At 39.8% G+C, this 25,842-nt stretch overlaps 1 protein-coding gene across 2 annotated transcripts in view; it reads right to left on the bottom strand.

The window, feature by feature from the left end:
• The window catches only part of ipo11 (importin 11), a 417,913-nt gene that overhangs the window by 355,405 nt on the left and 36,666 nt on the right, over window positions 1-25,842 (bottom strand). For both annotated transcript variants that reach the window (XM_048538184.1, XM_048538176.1), the window contains exons 3-5: window positions 23,542-23,642; window positions 19,667-19,739; window positions 16,771-16,974 (exon numbers count right to left, since the gene is read on the bottom strand). In XM_048538184.1, the coding sequence (XP_048394141.1) occupies window positions 16,771-16,974; window positions 19,667-19,739; window positions 23,542-23,642 (378 nt within the window). The remainder of the gene's footprint in view (window positions 1-16,770; window positions 16,975-19,666; window positions 19,740-23,541; window positions 23,643-25,842) is intronic.

Below are 25,842 nucleotides of genomic sequence, written 5' to 3' on the forward strand. Positions count from 1 at the left end.
GCAACTTTATCTCCAGCCTGCTGGCTAACTCTGCTAGTTTGGCTTTAGTTCTACCCTGCAACCATACCAGGGGAACTTCTGATACTTCCAAAATATCTTTAACCATTTCCAGTACCAGTTTAAATTGGCGTACAAACTTGGTGTCCAATTATCCACTCTAAGTACCAAAATTCAATTACAGACCTATGCTGTCTACATTTAATGATCCCAGACAAGCCTCCAGTTATGTTTTGACATAGAGACAGACAGCCGAATCAAATTAGCTTCCCAACCTCTGTTTTCATAACATAATAAAATTAAAATACTTAGTGGCCTTCAAAATTGATGCCGAAGGGTTCATAGCTAAACTTTTTTTAAATAGCCAATATCAGACTCTGAGAATAACTGATAAGACACCAGATTTCTAGCAAAAGATTCAACACATCATTAATAATACACTAGCTTTAGCAGAACGAAGTTATAATTAAAGATATTCCAATTAATATCTATGATTTAAACTTAATCCTCTTTAATTCATGCTCTTACTCACTCACAAAGACAAACAGACCCAGTTAAGGGATAAATCAAAGGGGGAAAAATAAATGAGATGTAACTGGCCAGTTCACTTAAGCAGATTCCATGGTCCTTAACTTCATAGGATGAAGTTTGTTTTGGTTTCTAATGACACCAATACATGCAAATATCATGCCATAAACTCAGAAGACTATTCACTTAATTGTTATAACTGATGCTTTGTTCTCCAAGCCTTCAATAAGTTGGCAATGAGAACACAACCAGGAAGCAATAAAGGCCCAGTCCTGCAGCTTTTGCTGTCACAATCCTTCGGACATCAAATAAAACAGTTCGACTCTCTTTGTTGGTCTGGACATCTCCCTAGGAGGTCCCAGTTAACATTCAACACCAGCCAGTTGTTTCAGCATAAGGCCTCTTTAGAGTCAAAGCATCATTAGAGCACATTTTAGCGAGAAGCAATCCATAATTAATTTTCAGGGCTGACCTAACGAACAAAAAAAGTTTATTTATTCTCTTTTTTTAATTGGCTGCTCAAAGTGCAAAGTTTACATCACCTCTCAGCCCACAGTCCAAACCTGAAGTGATTTGGAGAAAATAATGAACTTCCATCAAGGGAGTCTCTCCTTATGGATATGATTACTGTCTTATACTTTTGTCAAGGATGTTACTTGCCAATTGTTAGCCCTAACCAAAAGGTTGCCTAAATCTGGGTGCAAGCATGATCACTCTCTGATAATTTGCAAACAAGTATCAAAAACCCTGAACTGAGCAGATGTCATCACTTCTTAGCTTATTTCAGAGGAAAATTACTTAAGTATTCACACAACTGCACCATTACAAATCTTTTACCTAGTACCCATCTCAGTTGTTGATCACCTGCAAAGTGAATAATAAGAGATGGTCAAACACAAACCCTAACAGGACGACATAAAGCTCGCAGAACTGTTTTATTTTGCTTCATTTCTCAGTCAATGTTACATTCAGTTCCAGACAACTGTAGCTTTTATTTTGAAGTTTAAAATCAAAACTTTTAATGTCAAATCTAACCATGCAATTGTCGAGAAACAAAGGCAGTCACCAGACAAGATAACCTCCTTAATACTTGCGTTCTACTAAATTATCCTGGTGGCACATCTTCCTGAACGCACTCTTTCGAGATTTCTTCCCTGTCTGAAGCTAAACTGATAATTCAACATTGTGTGGATTGTTTTACTACACTTTTTACATGTTACACCGAACATAGAACAGTACAGCACAAGTACACATCCTTGGGCCCAAGTCGTTGTGCCAAACATGGCACCGAGTTAAACTAATCCCTTCTGCCTGCCCCTGGTCCCTACCCCTCCATTCCTTGCATATTCATGTGCTTACCTTAAAGCCCCTTAAAAGACCCTATCATATCTACCTCCACCACTATCTCTGGCAGCACATTCCAGGCACCTACCACTCTGTGTAAAAAAACTTGCCCCTCATCTTCTTTGACCTTTCCCTCTCTTTCCTTAAATGCATGCCCTCTAGTATTAGGTATTTCAAATCAGGGTTGACAGTCAGGATCTTTTTCCCAGTCTATACATCCCATAATTTTATAGACTTTTGTCAAGTCTCCCCTCAGCTTCTGCCACTCCAAAGAAAACAACAGTAGTCTGTCCAGCTTCTCCTTATAGCTCAAACTTCTAATCCATGCAGCATCCTAGTAAACCTCTCTGAGCCCTCTCCAAAGCTTCCCCATCCCTGTGAACGCAACACTCTTAAGTGAGATCTAACCAAACTTTTATGAAGTTGCAAAATCACAACTTGACTCTTGTACTCAATGCCCTGAACAATAAAGGCAAGTATGCCATATGCCTTCTTTACCATCCTATCTACTCCGGTGGTCACTTTCAGGGAGCTTTGGACGAGGACCTCAAGATCCCTCCGTACATCTATGCTGTTCAACTTCCTGTCATTAACTATATACATTTCCTTTACATTTGACCTCCAAAAGTGTAACACCTCGCACTTGTCTGGAGTAAACTCCATCTGCCATATATCTCTGGATATACCTGTAACTGATCTATACCCTGGTGTATCTTTGACAATCTTCTGTACTATCCACAACTCCCATGAACTGTGTCATCTGCAAACTTACTAATCCACCCGTCTGTTTTTATCCAGGTCATTTATATAAATGATAAACAGCAGAGATCCCAGCATGAATCCTTTCAGAACAACTTTAATCACAGACCCTTCAGACAGAAAAATACCCTTTCACCACTACCCTGTACCTTCGATGGGCAAGCCAATTCTGAATTCAAATGGCCAAGTCACCGTGGATCCTGTGCATCTTAATCTTCTCAATGAGCTTACCATGAGGGACCTTCTCAAAAGGTTTACAAAAATCCATGTAGACAACATCTACAGCTCTACTGTCACCGATCACTCTCGTCACTTACTCAAAAAAAAAATCAATGAAACGATCGGTGTTGAAGCCACTGTTTTTCATCATTTATATAAATGCTTTTGATGTGAACACAGGAGGTAAGATTAGTAAGTTTGCAGGTGACACCAACATTAGAGGTGGACTGAACAGCGAAGAAGGTTACCTCAGAGTACAATGGGATCTTGATCAGATGGGCTAATGGGCCGAGGAGGGGCAGATGACGTTTAACTTAGATAAATGTCAAGTGCTGCGTTTTGGAAAGGCAAATATGGGCAAGACTTATACACTTCATGGTAAGATCCTGGGAAGCACTGCTAAACAAAAATATCTTGGAGTGCAAATTCATTGTTCCTTGAAAGTGGTCTCCTAGCCAGATAGGATCGTGAAGGCGTTTAGTATGTTTGCCTTTATTGGTCAGTGCTTTGAGTATAGAGTTGGGAGCTCATGTTGCAACTGTACAGGACATTAGTTAGGCCACTTTTGGAATACTGCATGCAATTCTAGTCTCCCTGCAATAGAAAGCATGTTGTGAAACTTGAAAGGATTCAGAAAAGATTTACAAGTGTATTGCAAGGGCTGGAGACTTTGAGTTATCGGGGGGCTGAATAAGCTGGGTCTACTTTCCCTGGAGCACTGGAGGTGAACCTCAGAGGCTTATAAAATCATGAGGTACACGGATTGGGTAAATAGACAAGGTCTTTTTCCCCGGGGTGGGGGAGTCCTGAACTAGACGGCATAGGTTTAAGGTGAGAGGGGAAAGATTTAAAAAGGACCTAAGGGGTAACATTTTAATGCAGAGGGTAGGCATGTATGGAATCAGCTGCCAGAGGAAGTGGTGGATGCTGGTACAATTACATTTAAAAAGCATCTGGATGTGTATACAAACAGGAAGGATTTAGATACGAGCCAAATGCTGTCAAATGGGACTAGGTTTATTTAGGATAGCTGGATGGCATGGACGAGTTGAACTGAAGGGTCTGTTTCCATGTTGTACAGCTCTATGACTAAGTTAATAAGACATGGTCTACCCTTTTCAAAGCCATGCTAGCAGTCCCTAAATCAGGCCATGCTTTACCAAATGTGTGTAAATGCTACCCTTAAGAATCCTTGCCAATAGCTGCCCAACCACAAATGTGAAACTCACTAGTCTATAATTTCCCAATTTCCCTTCCTGAAAAGATGAACAACATTAGCTACTCACCAATCCTCAGGGACCTCTCCAAGGATTAGAGAGAATACGAAGATCTTGGTCAAGGCCCTAGCAATCTCCTCTTATCTCTCTCAATGACCTGGGGTAGATCTCATCAGACTCTGGGGACTTAACAATATTAGTGCTCTTCAATACAATAACACCGCTTCTTTCTGGACCTCAAAATGCCTAACATATTAGCTTGCCTCATATGCTGATACTGAATTTCTTCGTAACTCATGGTACAATAAATTACTTCAAATATGTTACTAATATTTGATAGAACTTTCCAAAATATCAGAGAATCATATAACACCCCGTCAACTACCCTCCAAGGCAGTACATTCCAGATTCCACCCATACTCTGGATAAAACACATGTTCCTCAACTCTCCGCTAAACTTCCTGCCTTTCATCTTGAAATTATGCCTTATTATAGACACTTAAACCAAAGGGAACAACTGCTTTCTATCTACTCGCTCCCTGCCCCTCATAATGTAATACATCTCAATCAGGAACACCCTCAGCCTTGCTGGCTCTAAAGAAAATAGCTCAAGCTTATCCAGTCTCCCTTCATAACTAAACTGCAATATACTCGGCAACCTGGTGAATCTCCTCTGTTATCCCCTCTCCAGTGCAATCGCATCCTTACTAGGGTGTAATAACCAGAACTGCACATAGAGTACTCCAGCTGTGGCCTAATCAAAATTTTATACAGCTCCAGCATAACCTCGTTGCTCTTACAATCTATGCCAAGATTCAAAGGCAAGTATCTCTTATTTCTTCCTAAGCTATCCATACACCTGTCCTGCTGCTTTCAGGGACCTCTGAATAAGTATCCCAAGTTCCCTCTGGGTTTCCTAGCCCTGCATTCAATTTTCTATGTGTTGCAGACAAAAGTAGTGAGAAATTTAGGCAGATGGAACAAAACAGTAAATTCAAGGTAAGTGTAACAGGAATTTGCTGATTAAATTAAAATAGGCCAAATAATGTTCTTTTGCTTCTAACACACCAGACATTAGAAACATGCACTCAAACATCGTAACATTAGCGTTGCCTGCATTGGGTCTTTACAAATCATAGATGTTCTTTTATAAAGTTGCACAGGCAACATTTCCAAATGTGTTGTGGTTCATTGTTCTCAACCACAACAATTAAACTTAGTTATAGCAAAGCTACATTGCATACCCTGCTAAATTTCACTATTTAAATTATTCAACCTTTAAAGAAAAGTAAATTGCTTATTACTTCTTGTGCTTAAAAAATTAAATCTAGCTGAGATTTTGGGAAAAGAAATTTAACATCTGGGCTAGATGACCAGTCAAAGATTTCACTAAATTTTCATAAATGGTCTCTTCATACAGATTGGAGCCAGGTTTGAAACAGGTGAACGGACCATAAGATGATTATGCACATACATCAACAAATTTACTAAATTTAAAGTTTCTGCAGCTCTTTCAGTTTGTAACATCTACCAACTTAAAAGTGTGAAACTAGCCCTAACTTCACAAAGGATTCCAGGTTTACTGGCATCTGAACATAAATCAAGCTTTCTGTTCTTTCAACTGCTGGATGAATTTTGATTCCAACTCTCCTACACATAATGCCCTTAAAATATACACCTTTCCGATCAACATAAGGCCAGATTGACTGAAAAGAAATTAACATGAATAAATGAAGATGAGAGTATTGCTGGAAAAAAAGATACATTTTGTTGAAGCTTTTTGACTTGTACTCATCAGGGCAATGCGCAAGAATTCTGAATTACGGGGAAACTAACATTTCTATATTAGGAGAGATGAGCACTGATTGTTTGAAAAGTGAGCTTTAATTAGTAGTAATGTTGCCATAAAGAATGCACAAGTTGTGATGTTTAACAGATAAAGTTAAGACTAGGAAATAACAGTCAAGTCAAAAGTAGACTACTACACGCCTTGAAATTTTAAATGAAGATAGCCACAAATTCAGGCAAATGTAAAATAGGTCAGAACATTCTTTAAAATGGAGCAGCGGTGCTTCCTGCTGTACTCACCAACATGTACTCTGTAACTAACATCTCCAGAAGAGAAACAAATTAGTTGGTCAATTACTGCACTGCTGCTTCTGGCATCTTTCATTAAATAAATTAGTTGCTGCTTGTACCGACAAGTAACTATGAAATAAATGTTTTGGGAATTCTCAGGCTCCGGAACATAGAATTTTTATTTATGTCATATTCTTCAGTTGTAACACAAATCTCTCTGCTCAGAACAATGATATTCTTTATTCTCTGGGTGCAAATGATTTATTGCATACTACTGCAGTTTCATTAAGTTTACAACAGACAGGGAAGCCCATTCATCTATTGTCATGGCATTTAAGCAAAAGGATATTAAAAATATAAAATTCATATCTTTTCTGATAGCAAGTTATAAAGTGTACCTATCATATTAGCCTGTGGAAAATTGAGTAATTGGAAAAAGAAATACATCACCTTCAAAGACAGTTGGTGTTTTTTTAAAATTAAACTTTACTTACTGATTCCCAAACAGGATACATACCGCAATTTACAAAGTAAACCTAACAGAAAAGTTATGGAATGGCAAGTAATGTTTTCAAATATTGCTTTACTTCATCTTTTCCAGGAAAGAAATGTCTAAGTGTTGGAGAAGGTAGCGTAAGGAAATACCTTTGCTCTGTTTCTAACTATACACTGTATTGTTTCCTTTTACTATCAATTTCATCTTCCTGTTAATGAGTTGACATTTCAATTACTTGTTCTTAAATTATACACAATGTTGGAAAAATGGGACATCTTGTCTACCTTCCAGTAGCTAGTTACTCAATCTGATCGAATTCTATCCATTTAACACAGTGGTCATGCCACACAATACAATGGAGGGTATACTGAAGGTTTTAAAAAGAAAGCCATCTCCACAAAGACTATGCAATAGTCACTGTTACTGGCACTGTCACAGACAAATGCTCTGCACCAGGGAGAGTCCTGAGCATGAGGGGGAGGTGATGGCCTCGTGATATTATCGCTGGGCTGTCAATCTAGAGACCCAGATACATTTCTGAGGAGTCAGGTTCAAATTGCCACAGCAGAAGGTGAAATTTGAATTGAATTAATATCTGGAATTAAAAATCTAATGATGACCATGAATTCAGTGGCAATTGTCAGAAAAACCCATCTAGTTCACTCATGTCCTTTAGGGAAGGAAACTGCTATCCTTACATGGTTCGGCCTACATGTGACCCCAAAACTCTCAGCAATGTGGTTGATTCTGAACTGCCCTCTGGGCAATTAGGGATGGGCAATAAATGCTGCCTAGCCAGCAACACCCTCATCCCATGAATAAATTTAAAATAAAAAAAAGAGGTCCGCTTGTTGGTTTTCTCACACCTGCTGCAGTGTAGAAGCTGTGCCCTTGGTGGTGGGCAGTGAAGCCCCCCATCCAGATGACATTCTGGAACCTTGCCACTCTAAGGAGGTGATACTAGAAATTGCGAAAGACACTGGCCATAAAATATTTCAGTATTTCCTCAACCCTGTGGCGGTGCCAGAAGACTGAAGAATTGCCAGTATTATTGACAAAGCATTGTGAGGCTATTACCGATAATTACAGACCAGTTATTTTGATTTTCACACACAGAACATTGGACAGTACAGCACAAGTACAGGCCCTTCAGCACACTACAACTGTGCTGACCATGATGCCATAAACTAATCTCATCTGCCTGCACATGGTCAATATACCTCAGTTTCCTGCTTGTTCATGTGTCTAAATTCCGCTTAAACATTGGTATCATATCAGCTTCTACAACTTCCCCTGCCTCAGCATGTTCCAGGCATCTACCGCTGTGTAAATAAACTGCCTCGTACATTTCCTTGAAACTTTCCCTCTCCCACCTTACACCCAGAATAACAGAAGCATTGGGGAAAACATTGAACCTAGATATGAAAGTTAAGCAGTCTTAGGAAATGCTTTTTTTTCTCTAAAAAACTACCTGGTATGCCGTGAGCAAAATAGACTGCTCACAACTCATTAGTTACAACATGCTAACAGTAGAAGTAGCTGTTTAACTTTACAATTTATAGCTAACTTTATAACAGAAATTAATCTTGTAGCAGTTAGTCAAAACCAACTGTCTTTTGTATTTCTTTTATATACGTATTTCCCACTGTCCCAATTATAAGAGAAACTGAATTTGCTAAAGATAGCACATGGAATACAATGAACAACAGAAGTCAAGCAGTCCTTCCAGATGGGCAAGTCTGGGACAGACTTGAAGGAGTGTAAGTAGTAACTGTGAAATGTAAATTAATAGGATGCATAGAACGATCCCAAGGCCAGGAGATTGCAATGTCTGTTAAACACCATGAGATCATGGGTACATGGAGATGCCCATAGGAATGCCCATGATTGATTAGGTGTTTCACTGGGCTGGAGTATGGAATAAGGGGTAAGGACACAGTGGCCACATTGTATGTGGTTATTGTCATACAATGTATAAATATGTTGTATTTCACAGCAATATTCAGAGTGTGTCATTGATCTCTCTTCCGATCTGAGCTGCAGATTAAGGGAACAATTGTGTTCTCAAATCAAAGCCACAACTGGGGAAGATCCTTTCGCCTTCTCACTGCACCAACTGGTTATTGCTTATTAAAAGTCTTCCACTTGCCTGAAAACTGCCTACCTCCTGAGTTTTTGTCCCCGGCCAAGGGTGTACACTCTTACACATCTGCCCTGGGAAAAAGACTCCAACTGGAATTGCACACAATACTCCAAATGCATAATGAAAGGTTTACACAGCTGCAAAGTGCCTTGCAAATTTTTATACTCAATGTTCCAACCGATGAAGGCGAGCATGCCGCATGCCTTCTTCTTTACTGTCTTATTCATTTATGTTGTCATGTTCAGGGAGCTCTGGACTTGCACCCCAAGAACTTTCCACATCAATGTTACTAAGAGTCCTGCCACTTACAGTATACTTTCTTCTTGCATTTGACCTCCCAAAATACATCACTTCACACTTGTCTCGATTAAACTCCAACTGCCATTTCTCTGCCTAAATTTCCAGCTGATCAATATCCTCTGACAAGTTTCCTCACTATCCACAAGTCTAGTAATTTTCATGGAACAAATTAGTGCACATGCTGGAATCTGTACTGAATACAAGAACTGTTGGAAATAACAGCGAGTCAGCCAATACTCATGTAGAGCCAGCTAATGTTGAGTCTAAATGCCTCTTAAACATTGCTATCATATCTGATTCTACAACCTCCCTGGCAGAACATTCAGGCTTCTACCACTCTGTGTAAATAAGATGCCTTGCACATTTCCTTGAAACTTTCCCTCTCTCACCTTTCACCTAAAATTTAACAGAACTCTGACAAAGAGTCATCATGACTCAAAATGTTAGCTTGCTCTCTCCACAGGCTCTGCCTAACCTTCTGCGATTTCCAACATTTTTTGTTTCCATTAATTTTCATGTTGGGTACAAACTTATCAGACGGCTTGCATTTTCATCCAAGTCAAATGATTATATATTACAAACAACACAGATCCCAGCACAGATCCTTACAGAACTCCAGTGGTCACAGACCTCCAGTCAGAAAAATAACCCTCCACAATTACCCTCTGTCTTCTACGGCCAGGTTAATTTTGTATCCAACTTGCCGACTCTCTGTGGATCCCATGGTACTTAATCTTTTGGACAGCCTACCCAGGGAACCTTCTCAAATTCTTCACTAAAATCCATGTAGACAACATACACTGCTTTTCACCTCATCAAATATCTTTGTCACTTGCTCAAAAAAACTCAATTAAATTTGTGATACAAGACCACCTCAAAGCCATGCTGACTGTACCTAATAAATCCATTAATTTCCAAACGTGAGTTAATCATGTTACTAAGAATTTTCTCCAATAATTTTCCTTTCACTGATGTAAGACTACCATCGTATAATTTCCTAGATTATCCCTATTAACCTTCTTAAGCAAACTGACAACATTGGCTATTCTTCAGTCTTCTGGGACTACACCTCTGGCTAAAGAAAATACAAAAATCTCCATCAAAACCCCAGAAACTTCCTCATTTGTTTTCAGTATTTTAGGAGAGATCTCATGAGTCTCATTAACTACCTTCATGTTTTTCAAATTACCCAACACCACCTCGTCCTTACTAACAACATACCCCTCTTTAATCTTACCATTATCCATGTCCTCCTTCATGGTGAATACTGATGCAAAATACTCATTAAAGGACCTCAGGGACTTCCTCTGCTCCACGCATAAATTTCCTTTGTCCTTGACTGGACCTACACTTTCCCTATTGCTTCTGATATACATATAAAATGCTTGGGATTCTTCTTAATCCTTGCCGAGAACATTTCTTCACCCCTTCCAGCCTCCAAATTCTTCAAGTCCTTTCCAGCTTCCTTTATATTCCTCAAAGGCCTTGCTGATTTCAGTATCCTAAACCTTATATACACTTCCTTCGTAATTTTGATTAAACTTTCAATTTTGCCTGTCATCCAGGGTTCTCGCATCTTGCCATCTTTATCTTTCATCTTTACAGAACATGCTGGTCCTGAGCTCTGATCACCTGGCCTTTAAAACACTCCCACATGTCAGAAATGGATTTGCCCTCAAACAGCCACCCTCAACGTAATTTCTGTAATTCTTGCCTAATACTGTTCTAATTAGCATCCCCAATTTAGCACTTTCACCCAAGGATTATTCTTATTCTTATCCATAGCTACCTTAAGATTTATGGAATTATGGCCACTGTTCCCAAAATAGTCGCCCTGTGAAACTTTGATCACCTGGTCAGTCCCATTCACCAATATAAAGTATAGAATGGCTCCTTCAAGACTGTTTCAAGAAATCCTCTTGAATGCAACCATCAAATTCTGTCCCATGTAATACCCTGGCACAAAGGGAGTCCCAGTCAATTTTGCGAAGTTAAAATCACCCACAACAACCCTGTTGTTTTAACATACAGTCAAAGAGTCACACAGCACGGAAACAGACCCTTCAATCCGACTCGTCCACACCAACCAAACATCCCAACCTGACCTAGTCTCATGTGCCAGCATTTAGCCCGTATCCCTCTAAACCCTTCCTACTCATACATCCGTGCTAATGCCTTTTAAATGTTGTAATTGTACCTGCCTCCACCAACTCCTCTAGGGGCTCATGCAGTACATACATTACCATCTGCATGAAAACATTACACCTCAAGTCCTTTTTAAATTTTTTCCCTCTCACCTCAAACCTTTGCCCTCTAGTTTTGGACTCCACACCCGAGGAAAAAGACTTTGGTTATTCATCCTTTCGTGCCCCTCATGATTTTATAAACCTTTATAAGGTTACCCCTCATCTCCAACATTCTGGGGGAAATAAAAACCCAGCCTATTCAATCTCTCCTTATAGCTCAAACCCTCCAATCCCTGCAACATCCTTGTAAATCTTGCCTACACTTTCTCAAATTTAACAACATCTTTCCACAGGATGACAAGAATTGTACACTGTTTCAAAGGTGACCTCATCGATGTCATGTACAGCTGCAACATGAACATCCCAACTCTTATATTCAATGTTATGACCAGTGAAGGCAAGTGTGTCAAATGCCTTCTTCACCAACCCATCTACCCACGACTCCACTTTCAAAGGAATTATGCACCCACACTCATTGATCTCTTTGGTCGGCAATATTTTCTAGGGCCTTGCCATTAACTGTATAAGTCCTGTACTGGCTTGCCTTACCAAATTGCAACATCTCACATTTATCTAAATTATGTCTGCCACTCCTCAACTCTGGCTCATCTGATCAAGGTTCCATTGTATTGAACTCATCTCTTCACTGTCCACTACACCATCTTATCAATCATACCCTCTACATTCATCCAAATCATTCATATAAATGACAAAAAGCAGTGGACCCAGCACTGTTACTTGTGGCACACCGCTGGTCACAGGGCTTCAGTCCAAAAAAGCAACCTTCTACCACCACCCTCTATCTCCTATCTTCATGCCAATTTTGAATCCAGTTGGCTAGCTCCCCTGAATTCCATGGAAACCAACCTTGCTAACCAGTCTACCATGTGGAACCTCGTTGAATGTCTTGCTAAAGTCCGTATAGACAACATGTACCACTCTATCTTCAATCTTTTTTGTCATCTCTTCAAAAAACCCAATAAAGTAAGAGGGACAGTTTCCCATGCACTAAGCCATGCTGACTATCCCTAATCAGTCCTTGCCTTTCCAAATTCGTGCAGCTCTGTCCCTCAGAATTCCCTCCAACAATGTACCCACCACTGAAGTAAAGCTCATCAATCTATTGTTCCCTGGCCTTTCCTGAGAGCTTTTCTTGAATGATATTTTCTTAAATAAATCCTCAGTCTTCTGGCGCCTCAACTGTGGCTGTCAATAATATAAACATTGCAGCAAGGGGCCCAGTAATCACTTCACTAGCTTTTCACAAAGTTCTGAGAAACACCTGATCAGGTTCTGGGGATTTATGTACTTTTATACGTTGCAAGATTTTCAGCACACCTGCTTATGTAATATGAATTCTTTTCAAAAGATCACTATTTATTACCCCAAGTATCCTAGCTTCCATGCTCTTCTTTTGATTAATATCTTACCCATCTCCTGTGGCTCCACGCAGGCGGCCACACTGACCTTTAAGGGACCCTATTTTCTCCCTAGTTACTCGTTTGCCCTTAATGAATTTGTAGAATCCCTTGGAATTCTCTTAAACTCTACTTACCAAAGCTATCTTAAGTCCCATCTTGACCTCCTGATTTCCCTCTTAAGTATGCTATTCACTCGATTCCAGCTGTCTATACCCGGTATCCTTTTTCATGACCAGAACCTCAATTTCTTTTGTCATCCAGCATTCTCTACACCTACCTGTCCTCCACTTCACCCCTAACCAGAATGTACTGTCCTGGACTCTCGTTATCTCATTCATAAAGATTTGCCCAATAAATTTTCAAAAGCTCTAGCCTAATATTGTCAAAATTGGCCTTACATCAATTTGGAACTTTAACTTTTTGATCAGTTCTATCCTTTTTCATGATTATTTTAAAACTAGTAAAATTATGATCACTTGTCCCAAAGTGTTCCTCCACCGACACCTCAGTTACTTGATCTGCCTTGTTTCCCAACAAAAGTGCAAATATTGTTCCTTCTCCATAAGTACATCTGCATATTGAATAGTAAGTTTTCTTGTACAATTCCTCCCCATCCAAGTTCTAGTCTCTATTTGGAAAGTTAAGATCCCATGCCATTAAATCCCTATTTTTCTTACAGATACTTGCAATCTCCCTATATATTTGCTTCTCAATTTCACAATGATTATTAGGGGGCCTATAATATAATCACAACAAGGTGATCATTTAATTCTTAATTTTAATTTCAACCCATATAACTTCACTGGATGATCTCCCTGGAATGTCCTTCCTAAGTACAACCATAATGTTATCCCTAAACAAAAACACCATTTCCCCCTCCTCTCCTGTTTCCCTTTCTACAGCATCTATACCATGGAACATTAAGCTGTCAGTCCTGTTCATCCGTGAGCCACTTTTCTGTAATAGATATGGAGTTTCAATCTCATATACCCAATCATGCCTTAAGTTCATCTGTTTTACCTGCCAGGCCTCTTGCATTGAAGTTAATGCAGTTTAATTCTTCAGCTTACCTTGCTATGATCTTGCCTGCCTGTAGTATTTGATTTGCTTCCCTTACCTACTTACTAACATATTTCCATTAACTGCTTACATAATTGTTCCACTATTTCCTGCTGGTTAGTGAGAGAATGATAGTATAACTCCATCATTGTGATTGTTTCTTTCTTATTCCTGTCTTCTACCCATATGGCCTTGCTGGAGGAGCTCGCCAAGATGTCCTCGCTCAATGCAGCTGTGATATTCTCCTTAATCAGTCATGCAACTCCCCCAGCCCTTTTACATCCCTCTCTATCAGACCTGAAACATTTAAATCCTTTTGAGCTGCCAGTCCTACTCTTCTCTTCTCTTAACCAAGTCTCTATAATTGCTACAACATTGTTGTTCCATGTACTAATCTAAACCCTAAGCTCATCTAATTTACCGGTCATGCTCCTTGTATTCAAGCAGTGGACAGGGAAGCTTTTGGAAACAATTATTAAGAATGGATTCAGGAGTCACACAAAAAACATCAGGTTGATTAGAAAGAATCAGCAAGGATTTCTAAAGTGGAAATTGTATGGAACTGAGATAATGGGAACTGCAGATGCTGGAGAATCCAAAATAACAAAGTGTGGGGCTGGATGAACACAGCAGGCCAAGCAGTATCTCAGGAACACAAAAACTGACGTTTCGGGCCGAGACGCTTCATCAGAGAGCTCACTGAAGAAGGGTTTTGGACTGAAACATCAGCTTTTGTGCTCCCAAGATGCTGCTTGGCCTGCTGTGTTCATCCAGCCCCACACTTTGTGTTGAACAGATTTATTGGAGCTTTTTGAAGAGGTAACGGAAAGGGTTGCTGAGGGTATTACTTATGAAATGGCACATATGGATTTCCACAAAACATTTTGTATATTGTTTCACAACAGATGAGAAAAAAAATTGAAGGTCAGTGTATCAAAAGGATTAATCAAAAACCAAAAAGTGTATTTACAGGTGGAGGCAGAGGGCATGACTGAGGTAATAAATCAATATTTGCTACTGTCTTTGCAAAAGACAAGGATACTGATTAGACCATGACGACACAAGGAGAAACCCTGTCACAAGAGGGATCAAAATTAATATAGTTGGAAATGTGGATTCAAAAATTAGTGATGTGATAGAAAACAAGAGAGCAATGCTCAGTGGATTATTTTTTGCAAAGTGGAGTAAGGTCAGTACGGCCCCCTTCTTTTCCTGACATTTATTCATGACCCGGACTTGCTGTTTCCAAGTGTGCAGATGACAATAAATGTGGAAGAATTGCAAACTGTGAGGAAAATAGTGTGGAACTCCAAAAGAACAGTGGCAAACTGGCAGAGTGGACAGATATGCGGCAAATGAGGTTCGCTGCAGAGAAGTGCGAGGTGATGCACTTTGGTAGGAAGAACACTGAAAAACAATATAAAACAGGCGAACAATTCTAAAAGGAGTGCAACAGAGGGACCTGGGTATATATGTGAATGATCACTGAGGTTAGCAGGACAGGTGGAGAGAGCATTAATTAAAGAATATATTCTTTTTGGCTTTATTAATAGGGGCACAAAGTACAAGAGCAGGAGGTCATGTTCAACTTGTACAAGACACTTCTTAGACCTCAGTTAGAGTATTGTGTACAGTCGTGTATGCTGCATTGTAGAAAAACTTCAGCTATGAAGCTAGATTGAAGAAGTCAGCAAACTCCTCCCTGCAGATTAGAAGGCTGACAGGAAATACGATGCAGGTTTTCAATGTCATGAGCAGACTGGACGGAGTAGATTGGGTGAAGCTGTTTCCACTTGTATATGAAACAAGAATGAGAGGGCATAGATATAAAATGATGTGCAAACACAGCAAGGGGGATACAAGAAAAGCCTTCTCCATACAGCAAGATGTTAGGGTATGGAATGTTTTGCCTGGAAACATGAAGGTTCAGAACTGCACACAATACTCTAATTATTGTCTAACCAATGTTCTATGTAGTTCTAGCAGAATCGCCCTGCTCTTAAACTCTATGCCATGGCGAATAAAGATAAGTATACCATTTGTATTATTAACTACTGTCAACCTATCCTGCTAGCTTAAGGGACAAGGGGACACGCACACCTAGGTCCCTCTGATTCTCACTGTTTCCAAGGGTACTATGGTTTTTTGAAAAGGTGATCAAGGTGATCAAATGATGGCAGAGAGGTAGACGCTGTCTACATGGTCTTTAGCAAGGCTTTTGACAAGGCTCTGCATGGTAGACTGGTTAGTAAGATTAGACACACAGGATCAGGGAGAGCCAGCCAACTGGGTACAAAATTAGCTGGACAGTAGGAGATAGAGGGTGGTGGCACAGGTTGTTGTACAGACTAGAAACCTGTGACCAGTGCTGTGCAGCAAGTATCAATGCAGGGTCCACTGTTGTTGATCATTTATATTAACTATTTAAATGGAAAGACAGGCGATATTGTTCATAAGTTTGCGGACGACACCAAAATTGTTAATATAGTGAAAACTGAAGAAAGTTATCTCAGGTTATAACGGAATCTTGATCAACTGAGCCAAGGAATGGCAAATGGGGTTTAATCCGGATCAAAGCGAGCCACTGCATTTTGGTAACACAAACCAGGGCAGGACTTAGCCAATTAATAGTAGAGCCCTGGGGAGTGTTGTCAAACAGAGAAACCTAGGGATGCAGGGACATAGTTTCCTGAAAGTGACGTCACAAGTAGACAAGGTGAAGGTGGTATTTGAAGTTTGCTGATTACAGCATTGAGTACAGGAATGGGGAAGCCATGTTACAGCTGTATGGACACTGGTAAGGTTGTATTTAAAACACTGCGAGACAATTCTGATTGTCCTGCTGTAGGAAGGATGTTATTAAACTGAAAAGAGTGCAAAAAAGATTTACAAGAATGTCACCAGGACTTTTACATGTGCAACAATATATACACTTTATCACTGTTTGTTTAAAAATACTTACATCTTGAAACAGCTTCTTATCTGCTATCAGTTTTTTGGATGACAGAGTCTTAGTAACATGATAAAAGGCAAGCAGTGCCCTATGCTGACGGAGATCATCCTGCACCTTAACAGATTCCAACAGTGTGGGAATTAATTCTGGCCAGTGTCGAGGGCAATCTAACCTGGCAACCTTTGCAATCAGTACTCCAATTTGCGTTGCAATCTGTAAAGAAATAAACCACATATTAAATAATTAAACTCAGGAGCAGTCCATGTAAAAGAATTTATTTAAGTGCAGAACCAATGAAATAAAAATCACAATGTCAAATGAACACGGAGGTACATAAAAATCATCAGTTTTCAGATGTAAGAGAAAGTCTTTTTCTTCAACAAATTTCAGTCAATGAATAAATTTGATTTTACTTGTAACGGGTTATTAGCCAAAAAAAACTTTGTCAAGTCAGAAATGCACAGACCAGAGGAGGTTGTGAAAAATGCCAAGTATCTGTACTCATTTTTAATGCTAGTTCAACTGATGAGACAAGATTATTCAAATTGCACTGCAGTTCAGTAATTCTTAAAAGCTCTGCAATGCACATAAGTTACAGATTGGCTATAACGTTAGAGCTTCAATGCTGAGTCAGAATTGTGCCAGATGAGTTATGATATCAATGTGCATCTCCACAGCTGGATGCGTGTGAAGAACCCCATAGTAAGATTCAAATTTATGATAGCTTCATATTTAATAAGTTCTATGGACTTGAGTCAAAGGATTACGGACACTTGGACTGAGATTTTTAAGGAGGTCAAAGAGAGGACAGTGAAGTGTTTTTTTTTAAACAAAGCATCTCAAATCCTTAAATGAAAATCCTATGGGTTCCAAATAACTGCAGATTTTGGTTGCTTGAACTCACTTCAGAGAAAACACTTTACTTGTTTTATGGGTGTTCTGTTCGAATGGTGCTTCGCATGCATGAAGATGGTTTTTTTGATTATTTGAGGAAGCTTGCTGGAAGAAAGGAGCTGCTCAACTCAAGTATCTTGTTCTCAAGCACTCTTACAGTAAACCCAGTGAAAAAAAATGACTGTTCTCTGACTTAAAGACTTTTCAATATGGCATTTCCTAAGCAAGTTGCATCTGTGAAGATTACAGAAGTGACTGTCCCTGTGTGATGATGCCTCTTTGCCTATACATACAAGACAGCCATCTGAACACCTGAAAACACCTGATCCTTTTCATCTTCAAGAACAAAGACTTACTGGTCAAAAATGTTCATTCCCCAAAGTGAATTTCTTTATCCCCTTTACCTCTGTGCGCACACATGCACATGTTTTCTAAAGGGATAAATGCTGACATTTTCATATTACGAAGTGCATTAACCAGTTTCATCTTTCATGGAATAAGTTGTGTTTTAAAATAAATCAATAAATTGGTGGTCATTAAAGAAAGCTGGCTAATAAATCTTTAGATTAAAAAAAAATTCTACTGACGATATTAGGAGCCAGGTAAAATGATTAAATTGATGTTAACAAGAGATAAACAGCACACTTCTCACATCTAGGTAACAAAGCAGCAAAAGATTGCAATTCTTCCCAATTAAGTAATTATCTGGTCATTTCTTAATATCACCAGCAAGGTGGTTTTGGTAATGTCAACATTCAATGTATTTTAAGTGGCAGCATCAAAGGACAACAATGGTAACAAATGGAATAAACAGAAATGACCTCATGATTGATTTTGACTGATCTGATTTTATTGTCATGAGTACTCAGGTACAAAAGTACAGGAGTACAGTGAAAAGTGTAAAGTGTACAATCTCGCCACACAAGGCACCATCTTAGGCACAAGGACCTAGGTACAGAATCTTAAGAACAAGATAGAAAGAAAGAACAAAGTTAAAAGTTAAACATTACAGTAATTATGGCATAGCATAAAACATTTAAAGTAAGGTTAAAAGTTGCACATTGGCTTAAAACTAAGGAAGTCTGTGAAAATGAAGAGATAAAGCTGAAAGATCAAGTAATACAGTCTTTCTTAAGTACTTAGTTATGGTGGAATTGCACTTCAATGAATTACCGCAAAACCAGAAGATCAGGCTGAGGCCACACTGGGCCAAGAGACTGCCACATACCACCCAAAGACCATCATACAGGGCTGAGAGACTGCCACATACCACCCAAAGACCACCATGCAGGGCTGGGAGACTGCCACATACCACCCAAGGACCACCATGCAGGGCTGAGAGACTGCCACTGATTGTGCTGACTACTGATTTTTAAACAAAGTTACAGTGAATGAAATGCTCACCCAACATATTAGAAGCTAAGTGAAACTTATTATTGAAACATGACATATATAATCATGTATGTATTCACGCACACACACGCGCGCGCGCACACACACACACACATAAACAGAAGTTGCTGGAAAAGCTCAGCAGGTCTGGCAGCATCTGTGAGGAGAAATTCAGAGTTAAAGTTTCAGGTCTGGTGACGTTCTGAGGAAGGGTCATCGGACCCAAAACATTAACTGAGTTTCTCTTCACAGATGCTGCCAGACCTGCTGAGCTTTTCCAGCAACTTCTGTTTCTATACATATTCTCTTAGTTTCCTTTCGACAACAGGTATTTTGATTTAAGCACTTCTGTGCATGTAGATATATACGAATACATTGGGAGTTGTAGAAATGTCACCATTTAATAACATGATTGTAACGCACTTGCAACTTATTTTGCACTATTTCTCATTTGGCCAAATAAAGCAGTCTTCACCAGATCAACAGTTGTATAGCCATTTATCACAACTTTCTTCCTCGCTCAAATGCTGACAAAATGGCAGTGATTTCTTCCATGTAAGGGAAACAGTTGTCCCAAACAAATAACCCTTAGAAATCCATGTGAAATCACATCACCAACCTGATTCACCGGTTCATTAAAATTTGCGATGAGCCCTGCACGCAATGAGGACTTTTCTTCTTCTGATATAGCACTGAAAGAAGCAAAAACAAATTGTTTTCATTGACAACTGTAACTACTCAAATTACGATGAAATAAATACTGATACACCCTTATTCTTGAAATTATCTGTACTAAATACAATGTTCTGGTATAATACTAAAATGCTAATAATGATACACATGTTCTACTTGCGCAACAGTTACCTATGTGACTGCACACCCTGGTGATTTTTTGACAATCTGCAAGCTTTTCAGAAAAATCACAGCAAAAAAATTAAAACTTTTTCTTGACAAACAAGACCATCACTTTAACTTATTATTTCAAAAATAAATCCTCACCTACCAATCCTTCTGTCCTCCAGGATTTCAGCCTTGAATTGGCAATAACATTTACTAATGTGAAAGATTTCAAAGCGATTTGAAAATCATATCTTCACACATGTATTTGACTTTAACGCACAGTAAATCAATGAGAGAATATTACAGCAAACAAGTGACAACAATACTTCCATGCTGCAGAAGAAAATGTTGACAGCAGGCATGTGAGGTGGCTGGGATGGAAAGGTTAACAAAATTGTTGTTCATTCCTCTGCTTTAAAATCACAATTATTGCAATTAAAAATTCCATGCTTAATTCTTCACCCTTATCAATATAAAATTTCATGTTTTTTAGTCTTTCCACAGTCCTCAAATGAACAAGCTATATTTACACCTTTCCCACAAATCCATGCACAACCTATTGTGCCTGATTTCTGTCCTTTTCAAGTACCAAAATGACTTCAAAGTCAAGGATGAAATTCACTGCGATTGAGTGAAGAGTTATCCCTACTCTTCCTCCTCAGCCTTTCTGCAGACATTACTACATTTGATCACAATGATCATCTTCATGTTAGTCCTCCTTTGATAATCTATGAAGGTATCTTCTCACAATTTAATTCCTACCAATCCAAGCACAATCCACAGAGGTTTCTCCCCCATTGCTTCTATGCTTTCTTAAAAGTCACAAGCATTAACATGCTTGGCTGAGCTCAGCCTCACCCTCAACAACTTCTCTTTCAACTCCTCTCATTTTCTTTAGGTCAGAGGACTGGCCATGGATAGTGCCCTGGTTGTGGCTGTCTCTTCATGGGGTATGTGGAACATTCCTTGATATAGTCATATTCTAGCCCCCAGCCACAACTTTTTCTCCGATATTTCTTCCCTCTCTAATCCAGAATTGGAAAAGTTCATCAATTTCGCTTCCAGTTTCCACTCTGCCCTCATTCTCACCTGGTCTATCTTGACTCCTCCCTTCCATTCTTTGACATTTCTGTTTCCATTTCTGGGGATAGACTGGCCACTAATACCCACTATAAACCCACTAACTCCCACAGCTACCTGGGCTGTGCTCTTTCGCACCTTGCTTCCTGTACAGACTTCATCCCATTCTCTCAGTTCCGCCATCTCCATCACATATGTTCCGCTGAAGCTAACTTCAACAAGGGAGCCTCCAAGATATCCACCTTCTTCCTCAACCAAGGATTCCCCAGCACCATTGACGACAGGGCCCTCAGCCAGGTCCAACACATCTCCTGCAACGACGATCGGGCTACCCTTGTTCTTACCTACCATTCCACCAGCATCCACATCCAGAAGATCATGAGATGCCATTGCCACCACCTCCAGCGAGACGTCACCAGACACATATTCCCCTCCACTCACCTCCGTTGTCCACCTTCTGCAGGGGCCATTCCCTCCAGATACCCTGGTCCACACTTCCTTCACCCTCAACACTATCATCACTGCCGCCGCCTCCTCGCTCCTCCCTCCATCTCACAGCCCTACTGCACCTTCCCCTGTAACCAATGAAGGTACAATGCTACCCATTTACCTCCTCCCTCCACAGTATCCAAGGGCCCCTAACACACCTTCCAGATGAAGCAGCGCTTCGGCTGCACTTCCCAGAATTTAGTCTACTGCATTCGCTGCTCACAATTTGGTCCCCTCTACGTTGGAGAAACGGAGCTTAGACTAGGTGAGTGCTTTGCAGAATATTTATGTTCTGCTCGCAAAGAAGACCCTGAGCTACCTGTTGCCTGCCACTTCAACAAACCATCCTGTTTCTGGACCAACATGTCCGTTTCTAGCTTGCTGCAGTGTTCCAATGAAGCTCAACGCAAGCTGGAAGAACAACACCTCATTTTCCGCTTAGGGACGCTGCAGCCCTCCATCTCGATATTGAGTTCAATAAGTTTAGGGCCTAAACTCCACCATGTCCCAGCCCCAAACCGCACACACCAGGCCTTGTTACCACATAGCTTGCCACTACACACCCCCTTGTTGTTAGTCACTAAGGGTCCCATTAACTACTATTCAACATCCCAGCCAGTAAGCAACTTTGTCTGTCCAACTATCTTTCTCTCTCTTTGGGCTCTATCCTATCGTTTACCCCCTACCTCACCCACCTTCCTATTTTCTGCATATAAACTGACGTTTTCCCAGTGACCATCAGTTCTGAGGAAACTTCATCAGACCCAAAATGTTAACTCTGTTCTGTTCTTCACAGATGCTGCCAGACGTGCTGAGCTTTTCCAGAATCTTCTGTTTTTGGTACCAATTTGGACAGATTGGAAAAAGAGTCCATTTTTGAACATACTCCAATTTCTTTGATTGCAGTACAACTTTTAAAAACAGCAAGTGAAAGCAAGAAAAGTAGCTTCATAAACAGCATCAAAAAGATGGGTCTTCATTTCAAAAAAAGTAGAGCAGAGAAAGCAGTTTCGTAATCAGCAATATGATGGCGGAAAAAAACGGTGAAACCGCGTGGGAACTGCAACTTCATAAACAGTATGGAGTCAACCTAAGGAACTCCTTCAGGAAAATGTTAAAAATGCGCTAACTGGAAAACAGTGAAGTCATTAAACACTGAGTATTATGCTCATCTATCCTTCAAAATTCTGGAAATTTATTAGTAATTGGGAGGCTTATTTGTATAGTAAAATCTACTAGTACTGTAGCAACAAAACCTAGGAGGAGGAGTAGGGTTTTAAGAAAGAATAAATTAACTAACTGTCTGCTGCACGAATTTGAGTATTGCTGAAAAAAATGCATTTTGTTATAGTTTTTCAACTTGGAATCATCATGACAATTTACAAGAATACCAGTCCAAGGAGATGGTCAACATTTATACTGCACATGGGAGAATGCTGATTGGTTGGCAACTGGATTCAAATTGGTAGAGGCTGTGTCATGGAAAATGCATCCATTACTGCTGGCTGACAGTGACTCCCAGGCTTTGCTTAAATTTTGAAGCAAGTAGGTTGGATCTGATTGATTTGGGCATTTCCAAGAAATTAACCAATGAATGGCTGGCACAAATTGTGTGCGCCGTAACAGGTATGTTGTATGTACATGACCATTCCATCTGCAACGAACAGAACTTGTGTATCAATATAATCAGTCTAGATAGGGGTTGGTTAGCTCCACTGACTGAATGGCTGGTTTAGAATGCAGTTTCCTACACCAGCTGAGGTCACCATGAAGAACTCTTATTCTGTTCCTCTCCCCTTAACTGCGATGTGGTGACCTGCAGGTTAAACTGCCAACAGTTAACTCATTCTGATGGACAGCAGCCCAGTCTCTGGGACTATGGCAACTTTCCCTTACTGTTTTTTAAAATCAGGGCACTTAAAAAAATAAATATTAGTCATTTCAATCACATCTGGGTAGGTTAACCACAACAGTACAGTTCACCTTCACTCAAGATCTCAACAACAAGGGACTTTTTCCAAAGAGTGTAGCAATCAGTGTGACTACTAAAACATCCACTAAATGTAAAACAAACAAAGAACTTACTGTGGAGCAATACGTCGCCAGTAACGATCAATTCCATTTTTGAAGTACAACACAGCAAGCCACCGTACATTTACATCTAGTGAGTGATTGGTGAAGATATTCTGCAAAGTATAGAATGAATAAATTAATTTGTCTAAAGGATACGGCCAGTGGTTTAAACTGTACAAATTAGCTTTACATGCAGATTTTACATTAAAAATGTATCCTTCCTTTATTCTTACTTGTCACTGCTTTCAAACCACTGCATTTGGATAGAGGCCATCATATTGGATTCAAGAATCAAACAGCTTGCCTATCATTTGCTGTGTTGGCTTTCTGATGAATTACATCATCCATCCATGTATAACTGTACATCTTCCTGGTGCTGGTAATCAACATTAAATTAGTAATTTCAGCCAGCTTGTGAATTTTCAGTGTAAAGACAATGTCTTTTTGTTTTGTGTCTTTATAAGTAATTATAAGCACTCATAGAATCGTTATGGTGTTGAAGCAGGCCATTTGGCCCATCTGGTTCACACCAACCTTACAAAGAGCATCCCATCCAGACCCACCACCACTATCTCTGTAACCCTGCACTTCCCATGGCTAATCCACCTAGCCTCCGCAATCCTAGACACTATGGAGCAATTTAGCATGGCCAATCCACCTAACCTGCACATCACTGGACTGTGGGAGGCAACTGGAGCACCCGGAAGAAACCCACGCAGGTACAGGGTGAATGTGCCTTTAAACTGTGGACTGAAATGTGAAAGAGATGTTTAAAAACCAGTGTTTGAAAGAGAGGCTGCAGTTTTGAAAGCAAGTAACCTGACAGTATATTCAACTTTTAGAACAAGCATCAATTGGAGACTGAGTTGCAGATGATTTGAATCCAAAAGGGGCTCACAAACAGCGTTTTTGTTGGCAACAAGTGTTTAGAAGTACTTGGGTAGCTGAACACAAGTTATTGAAGGACACAGAACCAGCAGAGAGGACAAGACAGGAACAGGACAGACAGAACAGGAGGAGATGTTCAGTTTTTTCCAAGGTCAGGAGTCATCTCCCTGCTGTCAAAATTCACTCTAAACTTGAGGAAACTAGTTTGTCTTTCCTGCACACCTTGGAATCTGTGATATTTAATTCATAAGCCAGAGGCTTTTTATAATTGCGTCAACCACATTATATCTCTCACCGATTAGTGGACGCATCCGGAAAAAAGAGAACACAAGCAAAGTGTTGGTCAATGGAAAAGTCATAAGGATCATCTCATACCTGGCAACAAAGATGTCTTTGTAGTTTTTCCCCTCTGTCCATAACCACTTTTGCCCTGTGTGAGCGCAAGTGTGTTTTTACATGCATGTGTATTTGTGTGTAAGGCAGAGATTAAAAGAAGATTACCAAAAATGCCTATTTATTTTTCCAACCAAACTGGATAACCTCATATTACACTTCTAGATGTCAAATTTGGGCCCATTTGCACAACCTCTCCATATCTACTTGTAAACTTCTTTTTTCTTAATTCTTACTTCCTTTCCCACCTATTTTAGTGAAACTCTCAAATTTGGCTATTGTACATTCTATCCTGCATTCAAGTCATTAATATATGTTGTAAACATTGGGAGTATGAGAACCAAAATCTTTGGCATAAAAATTATTTCAGCAGGAGCATCCATGTCCCTATGGGCAGAATGAATACTGACTACTATGGTCAGTATGGACCAGTTTGGGCCGAAGGGCCTATTCCCATGCTGTATGACTTCACGACTCTACCACTTCCAAACACATCAATGATATTAGCGATAATGACCGTGTTCCATTGTGGTTGCAGGAGATGACGGTTGTGAAATGCTTCCTTAATTACCTATCATTGTACCTCTACTGAAATATCCCTTAACTTATTTTCCCAGTTCCTTTAGCTAGTTTGGTTTTCTGTCCTTATTACTGTCCTAATTTAAGTTTAAAATTCAATGAGGATGATTGCCACTTAGGTGCATTTTTACTAGGAAGTTATCAATTAGTTGTACTTAACAAAATCAGTTTCGCCTGCTCTCTGCTTGGACCAAAAACATACTGCTCCAACAAACCTGGAGAATATTGTTTGAACTCACCAGGCTACATTTTGCAATCTGAATTTTCCAATCTACATAGAGATTAAAACCACCAACAACGTTTATCGCCTTGCCTTTCTCACGAGTCCCCAATATTTCTTCCTACATACTCTGATCTGTAGTGTAGTTACCTCTATGAGGCCTATAAACCACTCCCAAAGGTGACTTCTGAGCTTTAGTATTTCTTAGTGCTACCCAAACTGATTCTACATTC

Source organism: Stegostoma tigrinum, chromosome 1 (genome assembly GCF_030684315.1).
Source record: "Stegostoma tigrinum isolate sSteTig4 chromosome 1, sSteTig4.hap1, whole genome shotgun sequence".
Lineage (NCBI taxonomy): Eukaryota > Metazoa > Chordata > Chondrichthyes > Orectolobiformes > Stegostomatidae > Stegostoma > Stegostoma tigrinum.